A 22,200-nucleotide genomic window follows, 5' to 3' on the forward strand; every position below is an offset into this window, starting at 1 on the left:
AAGTAAACTTTCAATGATTTTCTTATTTTCAAGACTTCTGTATTAAAATCATCACATAAGCATTTCTGAAGTTTTGATTTTGTGCTGATATTAAATAGGATATTGATGAACTTTAGTACGTAACTGCTGACTGAACAAAACATTATACTACAAGAGCAAGGCAAGACTTTGTAAGGTTCTTTTTGGAAAAATATGATTTAAATGCTTGATTTATCTTTACATATGGTCTATTTCTAAAACATATGAAATTTCTAGTAAGTGTCCATATATATGAAAAGTGACAACTTACTCCGTTTACAAGCTGTGAATGGAGCTCATTGGTAGAATGTTTGCTTACCATGCACAAGGCCCTGAGTTTGACCCCACCACAAAAACAAACAAACTTACTCTGTTTACAATGGAGTCAGAGAAAATACAGGTGATTTTTATATCCAAGAAAAGACTCAATAAAAATATATCACATGCACCAATATTTTTTTGCTTACTATTAATCTTCACTTTCTCAGTATGTTACGTGTGTTCTAACATTTGTGTCCATGAGTTGCACCGATTCCAAGTCAATTAAATACAACTCTGCAAAATTTAAACAAATATTTGAATTGTTCCTGCTATTTCCAAGGTTCATACCAATTATTATGCATGTGGAGTTGTTCCAGAAAGTATTTTGTCGGCAGAGAAACAAAAAGCACATAAGGAGAAAATGGAAAAAATAAGTAATTCCATTTGTGCTTTACTTGTGTTTGACTCTACCTTCCATTTCTGTCTATAATTGTGTCCTTAGGGAAAAATAGCAGGCTAAGTACAAGCCCTGGATTCATGTGTGAATTGTGTACAGTAAAGTATTACAAAAGAAGACAGAAAGAAAGAAAGAAAGAAAGAAAGAAAGAAAGAAAGAAAGAAAGAAAGAAAGAGTAGCAGAGTCAGACCTAATAACTATAAAACTTCCAAAGCATATCTGCCCTAGTATGCTTTAAACAATTACGTATGTTAAGCTTTCCACGTGGTGACTATTTCTCAATAGTAGCATCCTTCATATGTTTTTGATATGATCCCTCAGGATTTTCCCATACTCTCTGGAGAACTGCTATTTGAAGATAGTGGTTATTCTGAAAATGTTTGCAATCAGCTAGAGATATTCTTGTCATGAAAAAAGTTTAAGGTCTCTTTTCTATAATTGAATATATAATTAAGTATAAATTAACTCAAACATTTCCAGTAAACTGGAGTTAAAGAATAAAATTATCCTAGCAGCTGTATTTGAAAATCCCTATTGGAATGTATTAACCTGAAAATGTCACAAAATCATTGTTTTTAAAATTTTTACATAAAACTATACCCTATTGTGTTGGTAAAAGTTAGGATGAAACTGTGTTGACTCCTAAATAGTGTACACTCAAGTGCTGTTCAAAAGAACTTTACATGATGATGAAATTTTCTATATTTATGATGGTAAATATAGTAGCTATGAAATACTTGAAACACAGCTAGTACAAGTGAAAACTCATTTTAGTTTTAAAAATTATTATTAATTTTAAAATTGAAATACCACCTGTGACTACTGGCTGTTAGCACAGTTCTTCAAGTTGGATTTCAATTTACTTTTCATGATATCAGATTCTTTTGTTGTGACACCTTCTTACCTATGCTTCACTAGATAAAAGGCAGTGATGACTCCTCACTGCAAATGGGGGTGCTCAGAACTTCTATATTGTCATATGTTACTAAGAAAACCTCTCTTTCATAAAGAACAACTCCTGGTGCCTATGCCTTTACCAAGAGAGGTTGACTATTTTGATTAAAAAACACTCCTTAAACTAGTGGGCATCTTCAAAGACACCAGTAAATAGAAATTTAAGCTATTGCCAATCACTAAAGCCTTCCTTACTGGCTATTGCTCCTTGATAATCAGATAAAAATAGCATTTAAAAAAGCAGCTCCAATAAATCTGAATCATAAAGAACAGGCAGAATGCAAGTCATAGGCAGATAGACGATATGGGCATCAGCAGGAAAAGATGTGACAAACACTATGAAAAAAGAATTCTAAAAGGAAAAATGGAATGCATCATCAAAAATAATATTCATCTGTTTCACAGAGAAATTCATTCTGCTCCATTTTATAACCTTCATTTTTGTTAAAGAAAGCTGCTGCTGGTGCTATACCTAATAGAGTATATGAATATGACTAGAAATGTCAGTCCTCAGCTCACATACTGTCCAAATTAAGATTACTTGTGAAGAAATCAACAAGTTATGGATTTAGCATTGTTTAGACATTTTTGCTTTATGGGTTACATAATGACATTCTCAAAAGTTGGTCAGAAAAATATTAAACCAAGATTTTTTCTCCTGTGCTCTGATGTTTTCATACTTCTGGAGAATTTCATCACAGATTCTTACTTCTGCCCTCGGGGCTTAGCAATCTGATTTACATATTTCACTGATTATTAGAGGACATGAACATGAGAAACGCAAAGAGGAGTTGGAGGAGGAGAGGGGCAAGGGAAAGGAGGGAGCAGCAAAGGAAAAAAAGAAAAAGGTGGGAGGAGAGTTAAAGTGGAGACTGAGAAGAAAGGTAACATGGGATAGAGGAGAGGGATGTGAAAAGGAGACAATAAGAAAGATAGTGAAGAAAAACACCTTGCTCATGGCTCTTCTGTCAGGCACATCAGCAAAACTGAACCCAAGGTGCTCCTGTTTAATATTCAGCAGGACACTGAAGTAAATAAAAGTGGGTGATGATTACAGACTCACAATTCAGTCAAATAGAAATCTAGCTTTCGTCATTAGAAAAGACTTTTAAAGGTATAAAGACTTTTAAAATATATTTTTATAAATTGTGAGTATTCACTGTGTCTCTCTCTAAACTTTTAGAAAACTCTCATAGCTTTGGCAAATGAGATGCAGAACAATATTAAAAATAATGTTAAAAGAATACATCACCTACATAGCCAGTCTAATTTTCAAATAGACACTGATCTTATGCAGTGTGATATGTTATGAAGACTATAAACTGTGTATGTTTAAGTTTAATAATACATACTGCCATAAAGGAAAATTCCATCACTGGACTCCCTCCAGACTTCTCTAATCATGATACTAAAAAACCCTAATTAACTGCCCAACAAAAGTGTGGTGAAGCCTGTTTCTTCTTCTGCAGACAAACAAAAAAGCAATTTGAACATGAAGGCCAAAAATCAATGTCTGGAAGCAGCACCCTATCAATGAGACACAAGCACAGGTGCATATCACAATAGCTAACAGGAGAGATGTCTCGGATGCCAAAGTAAACTAATTTATGTAAGCATAGATTGAATTATTTTCTGTAGTCTGAAGGAGAAATGATTAAAGAGTTTTAAATATTACTAAGTTGTGAACTTTCCTGCACCTATAACTAGGTACAGTTCACCGTGTCCCACCAAAATTTCATGTTGCAGCTCAGTCCTCAATATACCTGGGTAAAGTATTATTCCCTCTTAAATAATACTTTTCTGACAGAAGTGACTCCTGGGGTGGAGGGGCTACACTGGGAGGTTACCTCTCTTGCATTCTTGCCTCCTCTCTTGTCCTTTGGCTTTCTAGTATGAGGCCCTCATCAGAGGCAGAGAAGATGCTAGTGCCAGCCTCATGAACCTTTAAAACTATGAACCACAATAAATCTATTTTTTATAATCACGCAAGCTCAGGTATTTTATTATGGCAATAAGAGAATGAACTAAGATTACTATTTTTGCATATTCGAAGATCTGGGAAGAGAAAGGTGTGTTGAAACTTCCAAATATGCTCAGAAATACATGAATCAAAAACAAATAGGAACTCTTTAAGCAGCAAGTATCCAGCATCGTAATTTAAGAGAATTTTAAAATAAGACAAGATAGTCTGATACTCCCCCAAGAAAACACAAAAATCTTTCAGGGCCAGTAATATCTTTTAGGGCCTTTGTCAATATAACTTCTAATTCAGAACCAAACATGATTCTCTCTCACCAGAATTTCCAAGAAGTCTCTTTAGAGATTGCATTCTTTTGCATCAGGTAAAGGAATCCCACTTTAAAACTCTTCCAAATCTACTCCAATGAAAGCCAAAGAGTAGAAGTCTGAATCTGGTCAAAATTCTCTAATGCTTTCCACAACCCAAGCCACTCATGTTCTGTCTTTTTTTTTTAAACTTAGAAAAAAAAAAGCAAAACAGAAAAAAGTGTAGAAATAATACAGAGTTTCAAAAACAACAGTAAGAAATCACCAGTTGATAAATTACATAGTATTATCTTAGAAGTATTTGTTGAAGTTACAAAATCAAAGCATAAAGTGGACAAACAATGACAGTGCAAACTATTCTGTTTGATGAACTAACAAAACTTTGTAGAGTAATAAGATCCAAATGTATAATACATATTGTAATAATGAAAGGGAAAGAAAGTGCTCTAAATGATATAACTGTATGTATGTCTAATTGTGCAATATAGATAACCATATTTCTGCCCATTCAAGACATGAAAGATGCCCACTGGCCATGTACTAGGTAGAGAATAACAGTCTATTAGGCTTTTCTCATTAACTTTATCAAAGTCCAAAATGTTAACAATGCGTTTTTATTCATTTGCTCAGTAACTTTAAAATAAGCATCATAGATATTATACTTTACTACTTTACCTCAAATAGCTAAGCCTTATATTTAAATTATGAATATTTGGACATAGCTATTCCTTAACACATAAAATAGCAATTTAAAATAGTCTGTTATCACTGTCTTCAGAAGGATATGTCTCCTTTTATGTCTTATCCTGTTTTTTCATCAAGAGGTCAGTTGATTTCAACTAATGGTTTCTCTGACTGCATAATGCACCTAGTGGTATATGTTTACTATATTAGCGAGGCATGATGGTGCACTCCTGCAATCCCAGCATTTGGGAGGCTGAGGCAGGAGCATCACCACAAGTTCAATGCCAGCCTGAACTACATAAAGAGCCCCTATCCTTAAAAAAAAATACTATATTACACTGCCTCATTCGTCATTGGAGTTCCTAAACTGCCTCTAGTCTCCCTCCTTTCACTAAGACTGACCCAGCATCCCCATGTCTAAGGAAGGACATGAGGACAAAAGTACATCAGATTCATTCTAGATGTTCAGGAAGCCACTATTCCTTTTAGAGACAGCATGTTTTCCATGTGAAACAAACAAGAGTAATTTACCTCCCACAATACAGATATCTTTCTTCCAAACTCAAAGATACTGGCAGGTTGCTTAACAAATATAACCTCCAGCAGATGAATAGCAGATTCCCGCATCTGCACTGTATACATTTGTGCAGACTGCTTTTCCATCTGCAGGACATAACATATGCCAGTTGATTGGCTTATAGTAGGCTTGGAGAAGAGTCAGACAGTGTTGGCAGGCACCTCGTGTCTAATCATTGCTTTTCTTTTTTTCCCTTTCCTCTGAGGCTTTTAGTCTTTGCTCTTTTGGATCCTGTGTGCTAAATTATTCATTTAACTTCAAGTGGTTATTTGTGGCTAACAAAGCTGAGATTCTGTGAAATGTATAACTAGTACTTGGTCCAAACTAGTTAGATGTTAGTAATCAGTTAGCAACCTTTGCTTTCTGCAATTCTATCCTGCATTGATGACTAGTAAGCATCATACTAGCCAACCTGAAACTAACCAAAGGATTTTCCAGGACTAGCAACATAATTTTGGGATCTTAATGCAAAAGGAAAATTGGGGCCTCTTACTCAAAATGTATTTAGGGTTTAAAGATAGTGATCTCAGGTGAAGCAAACATGAGAGCTTTCTAATCTAATGTTGGAGCCTAAGGCAGTTATACTGGTTATGCACAAAAACAGTCAGGATGTGGAGGAAAACAGGAGACATTTTGTAATTTATTTTAAATATTAATCATCCATTTTATAGCCTTTTTTTGTACTGGGGATCAAACTCATGACCTCATGCTTGCCAAATAGTCACTTATGCTGCTGAGCTATATCCCTAGATCAAGCATCCACATTATAATAACTAAAATATTCTGGCAACATTTTCTTCACAATTAATAACATCTTCATTAAAAAGTTTTCCATTTAAAATTTACAATTCTTTTTCCTTTTCAAATGATGTCAGTAAACAAATTTGAAGTTTCATTCAAAGCACAAAGTTTAATTGGGTTCTAAAATATAATTGCCTACCAACTCTCTGGCCTTTTTAAAGTTTACTATAAACACTAAAGTGTGCAACTAAACCTTGTAATTGATAGGTTTAAAGCTAGATTTAGGCAACACTAAATCTTAAACATAATGGTGAACACCGGGCTCTACCAAAAGCCGTAAGTGCTAAATTTTAGGGATAACAAGGCTCCTATATGATGTCCTAGATAATAAAGCAATAGTCAACATGCTATGAAGCAAAACATGGAATGATGCTATGTCTCACACCTAGTCTCAAAACTAGATTTTATCAAAGGTTGTGGCAAAAGCAAACAACTTTAAACTTTACCATTAATCAAAATTACATTGGAATTCACATGACTGAATACTACTGAAAATTATATTTTACTAATATATTTAAATGTAAAAAATATATTTATGATTCTCATAGCCTATATCAATTTTCTGGATTTTCGTTTTTTCTCATAACTCTTCTCAAATAAGCATCAATTCATTTTAAACAAAATATCTTATCAAACAGACATATATTAAATTTTAGGAAGATTTGCTCCATGTGGCAGGAACAAAAGAAACGTGGCTGCAATTGATAACTTTACAATCAGTCACTGTAACCTTTGAAAGGCTGTGTGATAATGTGATCACTGATAGCGTCTACAGACATAGAAATCTCTATTTTGGCAAAGCAATATTCCTGCTATAATTATGGAAATTGCTGCTTATTTTAGTTTACACTTCATGTATATAATACTCGAGAACAATGACATAAATCATAAAATTAATTCCAAAAATGAATTTAAACACTCAGAAGCCACTGTTTCTTTGTGCTTGCCTCTTTGGTTTCAAGTTTCAAGTTCAGTTCAACCTCCTACAAAGAGTCAGACATCACCATTCTTTCAAGCACACATCCATTTGGTGTCTAATATATCTTAGCCCATTTTCTTCTCTTACCCTTTACAGTCATTACAACTGTCAATTCTTCTTTTATATTGGGGAGGGGTTATTAGTGATTGAATCAGAGGTCTTCTCAATGAGTTATATCCTCAATCCTTTTTAAAAAAAAAAAATTTGAGACAAGTCGCACAAAATGGCTAAATTGCCATTCTCTTGCCCCAGCAACCCAGAGTGCTGGGATCACTGGCGTGTGGCACCACACGCAGCAACTTCTTTATATTTTTCTCTCGTTTCCACTTCAACATCTGCACTTACAGTCCTTACTGTCTATATTAAGATATTTTAAAAACCTCTTGATTCTTCTTGCCTCCTTCCAATGTTGTAAAATAAACATATCATTACACTGGTTAATCCTCCCACAACAGTTATTTGATTTTGAGTTTGTTATGATCAAATAGTCCTTATTAATAAAGTATAAATTTCTTAATTTGATATAAAGTATCATTTCAAAATTTGATTTCCAAGCAAGATTATCTACTATTATTTTATAGGTACTCCTGGATAGCATTAATGATCATGGACTAGAAATATAATTTAATTACTACAGGAAAACAGCAATATTAGTCCTGTTTTGATAAAAGAAAATATGAACTCAGAAATTTGAATTCCTCAAGAAGGAAACTGGATTTTGTTAGAGAAAATTATAAAGCAAATGTCTTCATATTCTTTTTAGATATGTATTTTGAAATGTATTAGTCACTGTTAGTAACAAAGGTGAATTTATAAGCTCTTAAACTAAGCAATATACATTGATTTACTGATTAATCAAACTAACATACCAATTCTAAGACTAACTTCCATTCTGCTCACTTAAGCATGGGTGCCTATATAAAGTTTTTTGTTTGTTTGTTTTTAGGGGTTTTTTTGCCAGACAAGAACTCAATTATTGGTAAATAATCTTCTCTAGTCCTTATTCCTTTACATTTCTATAGTCATTAGAGTTGATAAAATCCCTTTAAATAACTGTGAAAAGTTAAATAACCTTCATTAGTCTTTTTCTTTTATGTTTGTCAGACTTTGTAAAATCCCTTTAAATAACTGTGAAAAGTCACTAAACATTCTCTTAAAAGTTCTTTGAAGACTTAGCTCAGTTCCCTTCCATAAAATCTTTCGTGACTGCTTTCTATTGAGAAGTTATTGTTTGGATCTTTAATTTTAAATTTTGTTTTTATTAGTACATGTTTGCAGTACATAAAACATAAATAGTCTCCCTAAACCTCACATGTTGAAGGCTTGATCACCAGGTGCAGGTTCAACTGAGAGGTGGTAGAAATTTCAGGAGATGGAGACTAATTGGAAGAAGTGAGGTCATCAGGACTTGCTTTTGAAGAGTATTTTGGGACCTCTGCAGCTCTCTTGTTCTCTCTCTGTATGTCTCTGTCTCTGTTTCTGTGTTTTTCTCTCTCTCTGTGTGTCTCTCTGTATCTCTATCTGTCTCTCTGTCTCTATATATATAAATTTATATATATATATAAAATATATAAATATATATATTTGTTTTGTTTTGTTCTCTGATTACCAAGATGTGGGCCCTTTTCCTCTGCCAGACTCCTGCTATGTTTGGCCTCACCACAGCCTCAAAATGACAGGGCTAACTAATCATGCACCTAAACCTCTGAAACCATGAGCCAAAATAAATCTTTCTACCTTTCAAATTGTTTGTCTTAGTTATTTTGTCATAGTCACAGAAAGCTGACTAACAAAAGAACAGAGCCTGGAATGTGAATTCAACAAACAATTATAGAACATATACAATACTAAGAATTCATCCCTGAGTTATAACCACTCTTGTACATACAGATATTACCTATAAAATAAAACACAAGAAATTGTTTAAAATGTGTGTGTCTTGAGAAAAGGTAAGGAAAAAATATGCATTCCCCAGAACACAAAGAGAGACAATCCTACCAGCACCACTTTTTCTTTCAATATTTAACTTTAGTAAACTTACTGTGATTCTTTCTCTGTTCCTTTGAAATGTATGTAAATCTTTTTAAAAGCAAAATAAGCTTCTTGCCAGCTTTTCAAACCAGAAATGCCTTTCTCAAAGACCTGGAAATTATCTCTTTGAAATGTAATTATCAAAGAAGATAGTGTATGTAGATAGTAATGTAGATAGCATTACACTGTAGTTTGCTATCTACATTAATAATTCAATAGAGAGCCAGGTGTGGTAGTGCATACCTATAATCTCAACACCTAGGAGGCTGAGGCAAAAGGATCATCACAAGTTTGAGGCCACCCTAGGCTACATAATAAGACCCTGTCTCAAAAAAAAATTAATATAATACTAAGTTTCATTTAGAGCCTTGAAAAATAAAGATAATAAAGATCTAATTTTTTTCCATCACATACACTAATTTCTGTACAGGGATTCCCATGGACCCCAGATTAAAAAGCCCTATGGAAGTTGTGACACTAAGGAGGTTTCAGAGAAATAAACCAATGTTTACAACAAGCAATGTCGGCCTCTTCCAGGATGACAAACCACCTTCTGTGGACTAAAAGAGCACATACATCTCTCTGCTCTCCTCCCTCCATATAATAACTTGAATCACCACTTTTGCAGTAAGATCCTTGTCAAGACTGCAAGATTACATGACTATTAATACTTTACAGTAATGTGGATGGATGGTTCTTAACAGAGTGCATAAGGACCACCATAGAAAGATTTGTTTCTGGAAAAAGATTCATGAACTCATCATCAATGTAAGATTAAACTGTGGAACAGAAGCTTCACTGTAGCACCTAAGTGACTCTTATGTGAGTGGTGAATTACTAAACAGCTGAGAAGCACTGACTGAATTAGAAAGTATCTAAATTCAAGAAACAGAACTAAATGTTTAAAGAAATAAAATTAGCATACTCAATATCCTAAAAGAGATTTGAATGTTTCTCATTGCTATAAAAAGCACAGCTTAAATAAAACTATTGGTATTTTTGGAAATTAAAAGTGGGGAGGCAGAAAGAAAACTAAGATGAAGAACAGAATAAATACTGCTATCAACAGGATTAGTGATGAGAAAACAAAGCCAAACAATTCTCCCAGAATGAGGAATAGAAAGAATATACAAAGTCTAAAGAAAAAATTGATAAGCTACAAGAATCCTCCAGATAGGCTAACATCCACAAAATAATAGGAGTTTTGGAAGAGGGGAAATTGTATTTCTGACAGAAAAATGTGCTCCCAACCTTTAACGGCAGTTATCTTTGACAGTAAGAATGAAATTGGGGGAAAGTGACAAGACATATTAACTTTTCCTATTATGTATTTCAGAAATTGCTAAATTACAGGAATGAACTAATGTATTTCTTATGAAATAGATAAATTCAACCACAAATGAATAACATTATTGTCAAGCATACAGCATGAAAGGCTAATAAAAAGAAAGCCAAAAATGTCAGCACTACACAAAAATAGAGCAGAGGCTGTTTAATGGTATAAACAGGAACATTTTAAAACTATAAAACATTTTACAACTATAAAAGGTGATGATCTGTTAGGAAGACCAGGAACATTCTTTAATCATATATATATGGAGAGAGAGAGAGAGAGAGAGAGAGAGAGAGAGAGAGAGAGAGAAAATAAAGTGGTACTAGAAATACAAAACAAAAGTCAAATTCTGCTGTAATGTGGGAAACTTCAACTCCTCTTCCTCAGAAAGCTGAGATAAGGTAAGAAAGTAAGAGTAAGGATATAGACAACTTATTTAATACATCAGGAAGTTCAAGATAACAATGCTTTTTTTAAAAACTGCTACTAAAAAACCAAATACACACATTTTTTTTTTCCAAACATACATGCAACTGGGTCAAGTATACAGCTCAGCAGCACAGTGCCTGCCTGGCAAGTGCAAGTTCCTGAGTTTAATTCCCAGTACTTATAAATACAATTTTAAAAAACATGTAACTTTAAAAGGAAAACCTCAATAGGATTCAGAAATTCCAAAATAACATATTTTCTAACCAAAATTGTCAAGCAAACAAAAACGCAGTGACTCAAACAAAAACAATGTTAAATACCCTTCTAATAATCTTAGGACAAAAAAAAATTTAAATTAAATTAATACTATTTTTTTAAAAATGAAAATAAAAATACCACTTATTAAACCTATGGTCTTTAGAGAAAAATTGAGACTAAGAAAAAATTTACTAAAACATAAGAAAAATATTATAAAAACTAAAAATAAACTAAATGTACTAAAAGTACTATAAAATAATATCAAAATTATCCAAAGAAATTATAACATAAGATTTACAATAAAAGCAAAAGCTCATTAAATTTTAAATTAGTAACCTTAATTACTAAAAGAACCATTTAAAAAAAAATAGAAAAAGTCAAAATTTTTAAATTTAGATCAAAAGGAAGACACACATTCCTAATGTCATTCATTGCTGCATTTTAAAATGTATGTCTTTGTGGGACACAGTTTGATGGTTTCATATATAGACACACACACACATTGTGGGATGAATAAATCAAACTAATTAACATACCACCTCACATACTTATTTTGTTACGATGCTTCTACTTTTTAGAATTAAGATTTTCTTTGGACTTCGATCCATTTTGTGAAATATATGAAAGGTAAATATTCTCTTTTTTATATAAAAAAGTTCCACATATCGAATTGTCATTTGTCCAAAGTGAATACAAGGTGATTGAAAATTTAAAAAATTCTTAATTCTGGGATCTATTCTGCCATGAACCATTGACACTGTGGAAATAGAAACCAAATACCTAATAATAATTGTCATGAAACTCAAGATGCAAATGCATAGTAAGAATTCTTTCTTAAAATTTGTACTGGATTTGTTTTAGGTTTTTCAAGTTTGGGAGAGAAAAACTATAATTCATTATTATATTTGTTCATTTGAGAGTTTTCTCTGAGCTAATATCAGGTTTACATCATTACAAAACTTTAAAATTCTGCATAATACTGTACACCATGTATCTAATAGTCCCAAAAGGTCAAGAGCAAGGAAATTTTCAAAATTATTATTATCTAAATATTTTATCTGTAGATAATTAAGCTCTTTCATTTTAAATCATTAAGATAAAAGAGAACTTGCCCTCCTTTTATTGATACATTAAAACCTTTCACTAGATTTTTCAAATACCAGCAATTCATTATCTTTCAGTGAATGTCTTTAAAAAAACAATTATTAGATACTTAGCACTATTTTAGGCTGTGAGAAATATAAACACATCACTCTTTCACCCACGAACTTATCTAATAATAGGAAATGTAGCTGCTGCTATGGTTTGTGTTTAGATGGTCCTCCAAAACCTCATGCAGTCATAGGCTTTTTTTTTAATAATTTAATACTTACGACCTTGCACTTGCCAGGCTGGTGACTGGTTTGGCACTACCCTAATCCCAGCAGCCTAGATACAATATAAGAGACAGAAAGATTTTTGTCTCCCCCCAACACACACTTGCTATGCTACTTTCTGCCTTCTATGACAGTTCTTTGCCAAGCCACCCTACCTTGGAGTCAGCTCATTAGGGACTGAAACCTCTACAAATTGTGAGCTAAGTAATCTTTTCCTCTTTTAACCTTTGATGTTGGTATTTTGTCTCAGTAACAAGAGAAAAAAAAAAAAAACTAAGACAGATGCAGAAATGAATGTATTAAACCCAAGAACTAATCTTCTATAATTTGTCACAAGAGCTCTGACTGGGAAGGAAAAGTTGTGAAGAAGTGAAAAAAAATGAGTCCAAAGTATAACTCTTCTAATTTCTGTTTGACCCTGTGCAAGTTATACAATTTGACAGAAAATTCACTGGCTTATCTACAAAGTACATAATAATTCATTTCCTAAGAACTGTACAGAGTAATCTGGTATAGTATTAATGATAAAGTGTGCAAATAAACAAACTAAAGACCTCAAATTCAAGTGTTAGGATTAAGCCGATATTTAGCATAATACCTCACATAAATACTGATTAGCAGAAAATATATTTAACAAATATTTGTTGAATATAAAGAACACATTTTGCATCATTTCTCAGACTTGCTCTATTTAAATACACTTTATTAAATTTCATTAACTGCTTCATTCATGAAAGAATGTATGAATAAAAAATAATAATATAACAAACACTCTCACACACCATCCAGCTTCAGGAAAAAAAAAATCCAGGGGCGTTAAAAATGCTAATGTGAGCTATATACTTTCCTTCTGTCCACTCCTACTGTTCCTCAGTTTTACAAAAATCATTTTTCTCTCTTTTTACAGGTAACCATCATAGATCTGTAGTGTTAAAATCCATGTTTATTTTTATTTGTGTCAGCCTGTATGTAAATATAACAATGCATTGATTCTTACAAGGGTTGCTTTTTTTGGTCAGTCACATTCATGTTAAAATGTGTTGCTATAATCTACTCATTTTTATTCACATGATATCTTTCTTAATTTTGAGGGACCCTTTATATGACTCAAACTTAAGAAAGAAATTTACTGTAAAATTTTATATGAAATACTTTACCAAAATTTAGTAAACCCACATCTTTTCCTGAACTTCTAGAAGTTTTACATATATTTAGTTTCTCAAATGTTTTCTGATCTGTTGAGTTTATTATGCAGTTTTCTCTTTTAATTCATTAGGGGAGTAATTTCAGCAGAGCTGAACTAAGGTCACATTGCTGGAATAAATTTAACCTTACAATAATGATTTTTTTTACCTATTATTAAATAGTTGGCTCACATTTTGTTTAGAATTTTTGTATTAGATAAACATGTGAATTTCTTTCCTTATTTAAGCTATATGATGTTCAAACTGGTTTCAGCAGCTTCATGTAATGAATTTGAGTTATTTCTTTTGCTAGTCTCAGGACACTCTTATGGAAACACATTTACATATCCCAAAGGGTTTGCAGCATTCTGCAAAAATTTATGAAACTGCTGTTTGCTTTAAGTAAAATCTGTCTAATTCTTCTTAATGTTTTAATTCATATCATCTATTCTGGAGCCAGTTTTAGTTAGCTGTAATTTCCTGGAAATGTTTCCATTTCATCAGAATTTTCTTTCTATCTAAATAAATTTCTCACAATGTTCTCTTTTAGTATTGTATATCTACAATAGTTAGTGCTGGTCTCCTTCCCCTTTTCATTCTTGCTGGCTGTTTTCTGTCTGTTTTCATTCTTCCTAATCTAGCTCAGCAGTACTTTGTCAATTTTATAGGTCTTTTCAGAAAACACATTTTGGCTTTGTCGATTTTCTCTGTTGTATCTTTGTTTATGATTTAATTAATTTTTACTCTTATCTTTATTTATTTTTTCTGGGTTTCTTGTTTTGTTTCACATCTGAACTGGAAACACAAGCTTAATTTTTTAGCTTTTCTTCCTTCTGAAGATAAGCATTATATGTGATAAATTTCTAAGTATTTTCTATAGCTAGATCCCTCAAGTTTTGTTCTTATTTTATTATTTCTCAATTAGAAGAAAGTTTTTACTTTTAATAATATTTTATTCATGACCCAGGAATTATGCAGATGTCAGAGTCAACCTCAAGAGAAATTTTCTATCACCTACAGTAGGGACTAGTATTTTTTGTTTTTGTTTTTGTTTTCACTTATCCAACAAAGTGATAGAATTTCAGAGATTCCCAACCTCTTTCAAGGGTCTCTTATGTGACTTTCCAACTAGTAGAACGCAAGTTCATGGTCTTTCAAAATTCAAGGTCTAGGCCATAATCAAAAAGAATTTCCCACACTCCAAAGCAAAATGCTGGTGCTAGCTGGCCAGTCTGGATTTGTGCTTTGTTTGTATCTACACTCAAGGAACTGGCCTAATTCAGCTAACAGATTAATTATGCATGCAAAATATGTTATCAATCATTTTCAGTTCTTTTGATTCATTATACTCCCAAGAGCCAAAAATATTTTAAAAATACTTCTAGATATCAGTGACGTACCTTTTCCCCTTAACTCCTTAATGCTAACCTGACTGGTAGAGGTTCTATTTTCTCCTCTAACTGAAAATGTAATACCTTAGGACTATATTCCCCCTAAATCACTATTTTTAGTCAAGGGCAACATACCTGAGGAAAATCTACACTAGGTTTAGACAGCTACTGAAAGAAGGAAATACACACATACACATTTTTTTCTCCTGTTGCCTTCTTCAGAAAAGATTTGAGCAGCTTATTATTTAAATTTGTTTCTGGTAGCTTCCCTTACTAAAAATTCATAGCCCATTTAAGAGTTAGATAAAATAGAGCCTTGTAGCCCATGTACATAAATTTCTAGTTGAAAAAAACAAAAAAAAATAGTAAGAGAAAAATAATTACTTTCTCTCCAGTACCACAAAATACCTAATACAACGTTCCTGGATCCATTCTCTCCTTCACTGATATTTACCTACCACTTACTATGTATGGGATGTTATTCTAGGTAGTGAGATATAACAATGAATAAAGAACATATGAAAAAGGATACAAAAATGAACATATAAATAAAAGAAGCAAATAACATGACAGTTGTATGAAAATACCGTGTTGCTGTTATCTTCCTAATAGAGTAAAGATACAAACTCTTGTGTTCTATGGTGATGATAGCTGCTTTTTCTCTCTACACAGGAAAAAAATGTGCCTTAATGGACGTAGAAGTTTTCAAAGCAATTTCCACTGGCAAAGTTTCTTGCTTAAGAACATTTTCAAAATTCTATTAATCTACACTCAACACTTCTCAACTCTCATTCAGTCACAAATGCAGAAGAAACACCCTATAATTCACATTGGCCTTTTTAATAAATCAATCGATTTAGCCTGTACAGTGTTTTAATTCAAATCCTATTTTATTCACCAATAAATCTCAGGTTTCATATCCACAACCAGCCATGGGCCAGAATGAAAGATTTAACAAAAGCCTCCGCATGATAGTTGTTGAGTAAGCATTCTGATACATTTCCACACTATAAACATTTAATGAGACTTGCTCCCAACAGAGTATTTACTACATCAATTTATTTCATAGTATTATATTTGCAGGAACAAAATAGAGCAAAGGTTATTTTAGATCCCTTACCAGTACAGCTTCCTGTAAATAATGAAAAGTGCAACCATTTAATTTACAAAATCATTTAAAAAGGTTAAATGTTCAATAAATTCGGCTTTATCTAGTTCAGACAGCCTCAGCAGCTATTTGTAGCTTGGACATAAAAAATGTGGAAAATTTAGGCATGTTGTACCAGTTTGTGCCTCCCTAAATCTGACTGCAACTGAATTTCAAAGGTTGTTAGGACTTTAGGGAAATGTTTTCAGACTTCCACTTTCCTGGTTCAGATGTGGTCTGCCATGTAAAGGACCTTTCTAGAGAAAGACTCCTATTCCATCCCTATGCCCACTCCCACTGAAGCTACACATATTCTTTCCCCTTCTCCAACCTCTGCCATTTCTTGCCATAGCCTTCATTTTAAACTCAGAAATAGAAGTCTCAGAAAGAGAAACAATTTGGAAACCTTCCGTCTTCTTCTAAAATTCTAAGACTGTGAAATGTAGTGCCTGGGATAAATCAGATTCCTTATGGAAGTATCCTCTGGCACAATTCTATTTAATAGGTGAACAATATGCTATATACTGCTATCCATCTACTCCGGAAAATTTCACCTCACTCCACTAGACACACCCAAAGTCCATATTATTTCTATTTAAATGATTCCACCAATAGTGTCTTATCCAGCAAAAAGTCATTTTGATTTGTTTATATTTATAATCTTTTAATGGTTTATATAAACTAAAAACCATCACATGAATTATGTTGAATTTTGACTAAGTACACCAAGTTCCAGCTATGAAAATTCAATGAAGCACAGAAATTCTTCTGATATGTGAGATAATAGACTCATATCCTGTCTACTACCACTCACCAGCTTCCTGAACAAGTTATATAACTTATGCCACAGTTTTATTTTTGTAAAAAATATCTTATAGTGATACTAATAATAAAGTAAGTAATTAATGTAAAATGTTTGTCATTGAAGATATGCTATTTAATTTATTCAAGGCCTAATATTCAACTAGTATTTAGATGATATCTATTAGCATCAACTAGCATCCTGGTATAAAAAAAGTTTTTACTTTGTTATGAAGACAAGATATTCATCTAATGGAAAACATTATTGAGTGTGCATTATACAGGGGAAACAATTAGATGAAGAGGTATTGTTGAAGTTGTTGTTAATCTTGTGAGTCATTAAACAAATAGTTCTCAAAATTGTTGCATAGATAATAATTAGAAATTTAATAAATTTTTACATGTGTCTCAATATTTAGGAATCTAAGAATGTCAAGTTAGAAATTAAGACACCTATTTAAAGACATGTAACTAATGGAAAATATTCTAAATTTAAGTATACTAGTTATATAATAAGTATATCATGAAATGAATAATGTTAGGCACAATATAGGCATTGTACATGTCTTGTTTCATTTTTTAGTTACTAGTAAAATTTCAGTAATTTTAATTTTATTGACTTACTTACCTTGAAAGATTTTGCTTCTAAGTAGTTATCTGCATTAATAGTATTAAAAACTAAGATTGAGCACTTACTATGTGGTGTTACTTTAAGTATTTGTACATGTATTATTAAATCACTGATCCTGACAATAACACAAAGTTACAGGATTTGTTATTATCCAATGCTATGAGTAAGGAAACTCAGAGTCACCTAAATAACTTTCCCGATGTGAAAGGAACTGAGTGCTACATCTAGGCTTAAAACCCAGGAAATTCGGCTCCAGAATGCATATCCTTAACCTCTATATTATGCTGCTTCCCGTAAAGGAACTACAGCACATGTCTGACTGGAACGGCCAGTGATCTTTGATACAATAGTGAAGGTCTGAAAATATCTCAAAGTCAACATATTTAAGAATGAGTTTCTGGTTCCCATTACCACCTTCACCTATCCAGTTAGCCGTTCAAGCAAAACACCAAAAAAATTTTTTTTAATAAGTTAGATGTACAAGACAAAATGTCATATGGTTTCTCATATCATGCATGAGAATATATATATACAAACAAAGAGCAAAATAGAAGACAGATAAATAGGAAGTTTGGAGAAGTTCAAATTATCCCACTAATTACCTACCCTTTTGTTTCCAAAATAATTTGCTATCCTAAATTGTTTCATTTATACTTCTAGTTCCTCGCAGTTCATTGAAAAGAAAGTGTTGTGCTCTTACCTGTTTTTTGCTTATAAGGATGTTTTTGTCTGTTTTCTACTTTGAAGATGATGATACACAGTGTATTAAGTATTTCTACCCTTGCATTATTTTGTTAGGAAATTTTGTTGTATTTTTAATAACATAAATTTAAAACATATAAGCCTTTGTGAAGAGCAGTGATCAGATATATCCTGAGCCTATAGAGTAGTGCCAATCATATAAATTTGTAGACTGAATAAATCCTGTATTTAACAAATCGATCTATGTTTTTAAAAAAGTCAATTCAATGTAATAAACAATTCCATTTTAAATTCACGGGCTTCTTTGGTAGAGAGGCAACAGGAATCGCACATCTATTCATACAATAGTTTGTTAATAATTCATTAGAGGCACAGTAAGGTCATAGACACTGATGAAATAACTGAATTTTTCTTTTTTTAATATTCTAAATTCCAGCACATGTATCTAGAAGACTATTTCTGGTTTTTGTTTTGGTTTTTGGTTTTTGGTTTTTGGTTTGATCAAATCACATTTTGTCTGTCCCTTAGCTTACCTCCAGTTCATCAAGTGCACTTCCCAGGGTGGCTGCCTGGGGTTCAGATGGTGCTGCCATATTCTCAATGCCTTGGGAAGCCTTTGAAATCACATTGAGGGCATTCTGAATTTCTTCACAAACTGTGTCCTTGCTGGCTTTGAGGGAAGCAACATCTGAATGCTCCAAGCAAGCTGAACAAATTGAATGCAAGAGAGGGGAGTTCTCCTTCAACTTGGCCCGGGCACCTGCAATTTCATCCCTCTGGTTTGGAGACTTTAAGTCCTGAAAAGACAAATAAACTGTGGTTTATTTCAGTGGATTATATGAAAACCTCAGTCACAAAAGCTCCATTTTCTTGTCAATATAAATGAAAACAGACACTGAAACATAAGTTATAAATCAATCAAAAGAATCAGTTAATTTTATATTCTTCCAAATTCTACACTAGGAAAAATGAACAGTTCACAAAGAAAGGTCACAAAGGTACAGATGTGTAAAATTTAAGTAGATCTTAACACCTGTAAGTCATTATCTTTGTAGATCACTAAAGAATCCTGGCATTCACATTATTAAGTATATTACTAAGAGATCTTGAATTACAAGGATATTGATTATTGAAATTAAATTTTTATTTAAACAAAAACAAGTAAGTTAAAAACATTACATTAAACTTCTCACTACTCAGTTTTGTAAATACTAATAAATTAATTTTGGATCTTTCTTTGTTTGATATGTTTTCCAACAAATTTTGAGCACTTAGTATTACTAACTTTTTTGATGGGCTCCCAGTGTTCAAACGTGAACAGCCCCACAAACAAGGACCTTGTTCTCCCAAAGTTCATGCTCTTGTTGGGGGTAGGGAGTGCACAGACAAACAACACAACTACTGAAGACAATTTAATTATAATGCTATGTAATTATAAATGCAGTGAAGAAAATATAAAAGTGAAATATCATAGAAATTGACCTGAAAGGGGAAAATTGCCTTAATTTGGCTCAGCAAGGACATTTGTGTGGAGAAGACAATTTGAAGTAAAATCAAAATGAAAAACATTACAAACAGAAAAGCAAGAGAAAGGAAAGTCGGAAGTGATATTAGACAATGAAAAATAGCTTAAAATATAGTGAAAAAAATCTGCCAAGCACTAAACTAACCACGTGATGAAGATGAGCATATCAGTAACATCACATGTACACACCATGTCCAGATCACGTACCCTTGATATATTGTGGCCAAGTAGAGTGTGTTACTATTAAATCATGAGAAATACAATAATAAAACAAGATTAAAGAACATCCTATTTAGACACTATTCCTTAAAACCATTGTTATGAAAAACAAGAATAATAATAAACTGTCACACATTAGAGCACATTCAGAAGACTCAACAAATTAATAAATGTAGCACTGTAGATTGGATTCTATAACAAAAAGACTCCATGAAAACCTGGTAAAATCCAAATAAAGCTTATTAGCAGCCATTTATCTTTGTTGTGGCACATTAACAGTGGAGAAAACTGAAAGAGAAGTAAATGGAGACTATTGTCTATGTAACTTTTTTGTAAATCCAAAATATTCTTAAAATTTTTATGTAAAAAATCTAATTCATGGAATTCAAGAAACATTTATAACAGTTTACTCATTTATATATACCTTATATAATCTATAAATACAATTATTAACTCAGCTTAAAAATGAAGAAATGAATGTTTCAAGAGATGCATTCTATAGCCAAGACACAGAGGGAGATTTGTTTTGTTTGCTTTATTTTGTTTTGCTTTGTTTTGTTTTGTTTTTTGGAGCCAGGGTCTTGCTTTATAGTTCAAGCTAACTTTAAACTTCCTGTACAGCCCAGTCTAGGCTCACTCTCATGGTAATCCTCCTACCTCAGCCTCCAAGAGCTGAGATTACAGGTGTACACCACCATGCCCCACCTTCTCTTTATTGTTCCCCTATGTGTTACTCCCAAAGCCTGATCTGTGTTAGACCCTTTCCTTCACTGAAAGAATTTCCTTTATTTGCTATATAAGAATGAGGCCTTGATTTATATATTATGCAGCCTATAGAGTACTTCTGTATAACATCATCACAACATGCTTTGAGGGAGTTAGCCTTCGATAATAAGTCCTATTTAAGTAGGTAAGTATTCAGTGTAAGAAGTTTGAGACCACGTAAAAATAGACTGATATCTAAACCTAAGTCTTCAGATTGTAATCCCAAACTTTTTTTCACAGGACTGCTATCTCTGGATAATGTTGCCTGAGGTTGATAAATGGCTTGTGTTACTATATTTTTACTTGTTTCCCTTCTGAAAATAAAGGCTGTCTGCTACTTCATGCAGGCATTGAGGGAGATTAACTTCCTTACAAGATGCAGGGAGGACAGTTAGAAATAGCTGTCAACTCATTGTTCATACTCACTAATTAGCCAAGAAAAGACATTTTTGTGGTTCACTTGACTTGCTGCAATTTTCTCCTTTTTTTTGGTCTGGGTTATAGCTGCAGATTTTTCATGAGGACTGTGAGCTAAGGGAATTTGTGCATTTTTTGACAGCTGTTTTTCCATGTTAAAAATGAAAATAATGATATTTTTGTCAATCTTCTTATAAGACATGGTACATAACATATTCCAAATGGAATACCTGAGGAAAGAGTGAAGAATTATGGAAATATTTTATTCCTTCAGTTTATCAAACTGGTATAATGCTTTTGTCCTATGATGGTCTTAGAGTTTTCACATTCCCCACAATTTCATAGTAGGACTTATGCTCATCACACTGTGATTTAGAGTCCATTTAATATTTATTTATTTCTATTGGTGTGGTTTATTTTTGCTTTTGGAGATTGGGTCTTGCTATGTATTTCAGGGTAGCTTTGAACTCACTATGATACCCAGGCTGGCCTCAAAATCAAAGCTATCCTCCTGCCTCAGCGTCCCAAATGCTGGAATTTTTAATATTTAGAAATGTTGGATAGCTCCTCAAGGGAACAAAGATATAAGTAGAAATATTTAGGAAGAGTTGAGGAAGACTTTCTGTGTATTATAATATAATCATAACTTACTATGTAATTTCTTCTGAAGTGGCCTATAGATATTTTTGCTTTATTTACAATGGCAGTATCAGGATTTAGGTAGTTTGTGAAAGGTGACAAACTAAACATAAATTGTCACAAAGAAGGTTGAAGTTAAAAGCTATCTCTTTCTCTGCTGGTGGTCATACATATCTTTCTGTAAACTGTGGTAACTTTAATGTAAAAACTCTGAAATTTTAAAAATCTGCATACATTTTGGCTTTTGAGCCCAAACTTTGTCGTCTTTGCCCAAGGCAATTACATTATCCTTAATGAGCACTAGTACTCCAAACAGCAGGTCTCTGAAGCCTGCC

General features: G+C 32.7%; 1 protein-coding gene across 10 annotated transcripts in view; it reads right to left on the bottom strand.

The window, feature by feature from the left end:
* Positions 1–22,200, bottom strand: part of Ctnna3 (catenin alpha 3) — a 1,637,747-nt gene that overhangs the window by 1,182,145 nt on the left and 433,402 nt on the right. For all 10 annotated transcript variants that reach the window (XM_063239556.1, XM_063239557.1, XM_063239560.1 and 7 more), the window contains one exon: positions 18,834–19,097. In XM_063239556.1, coding sequence (XP_063095626.1) covers positions 18,834–19,097 — 264 coding nt within the window. The remainder of the gene's footprint in view (positions 1–18,833; positions 19,098–22,200) is intronic.

This window comes from Cavia porcellus, unplaced genomic scaffold, assembly GCF_034190915.1.
Source record: "Cavia porcellus strain 051 isolate PalLab524CR breed Dunkin Hartley unplaced genomic scaffold, mCavPor4.1 scaffold_28, whole genome shotgun sequence".
Lineage (NCBI taxonomy): Eukaryota > Metazoa > Chordata > Mammalia > Rodentia > Caviidae > Cavia > Cavia porcellus.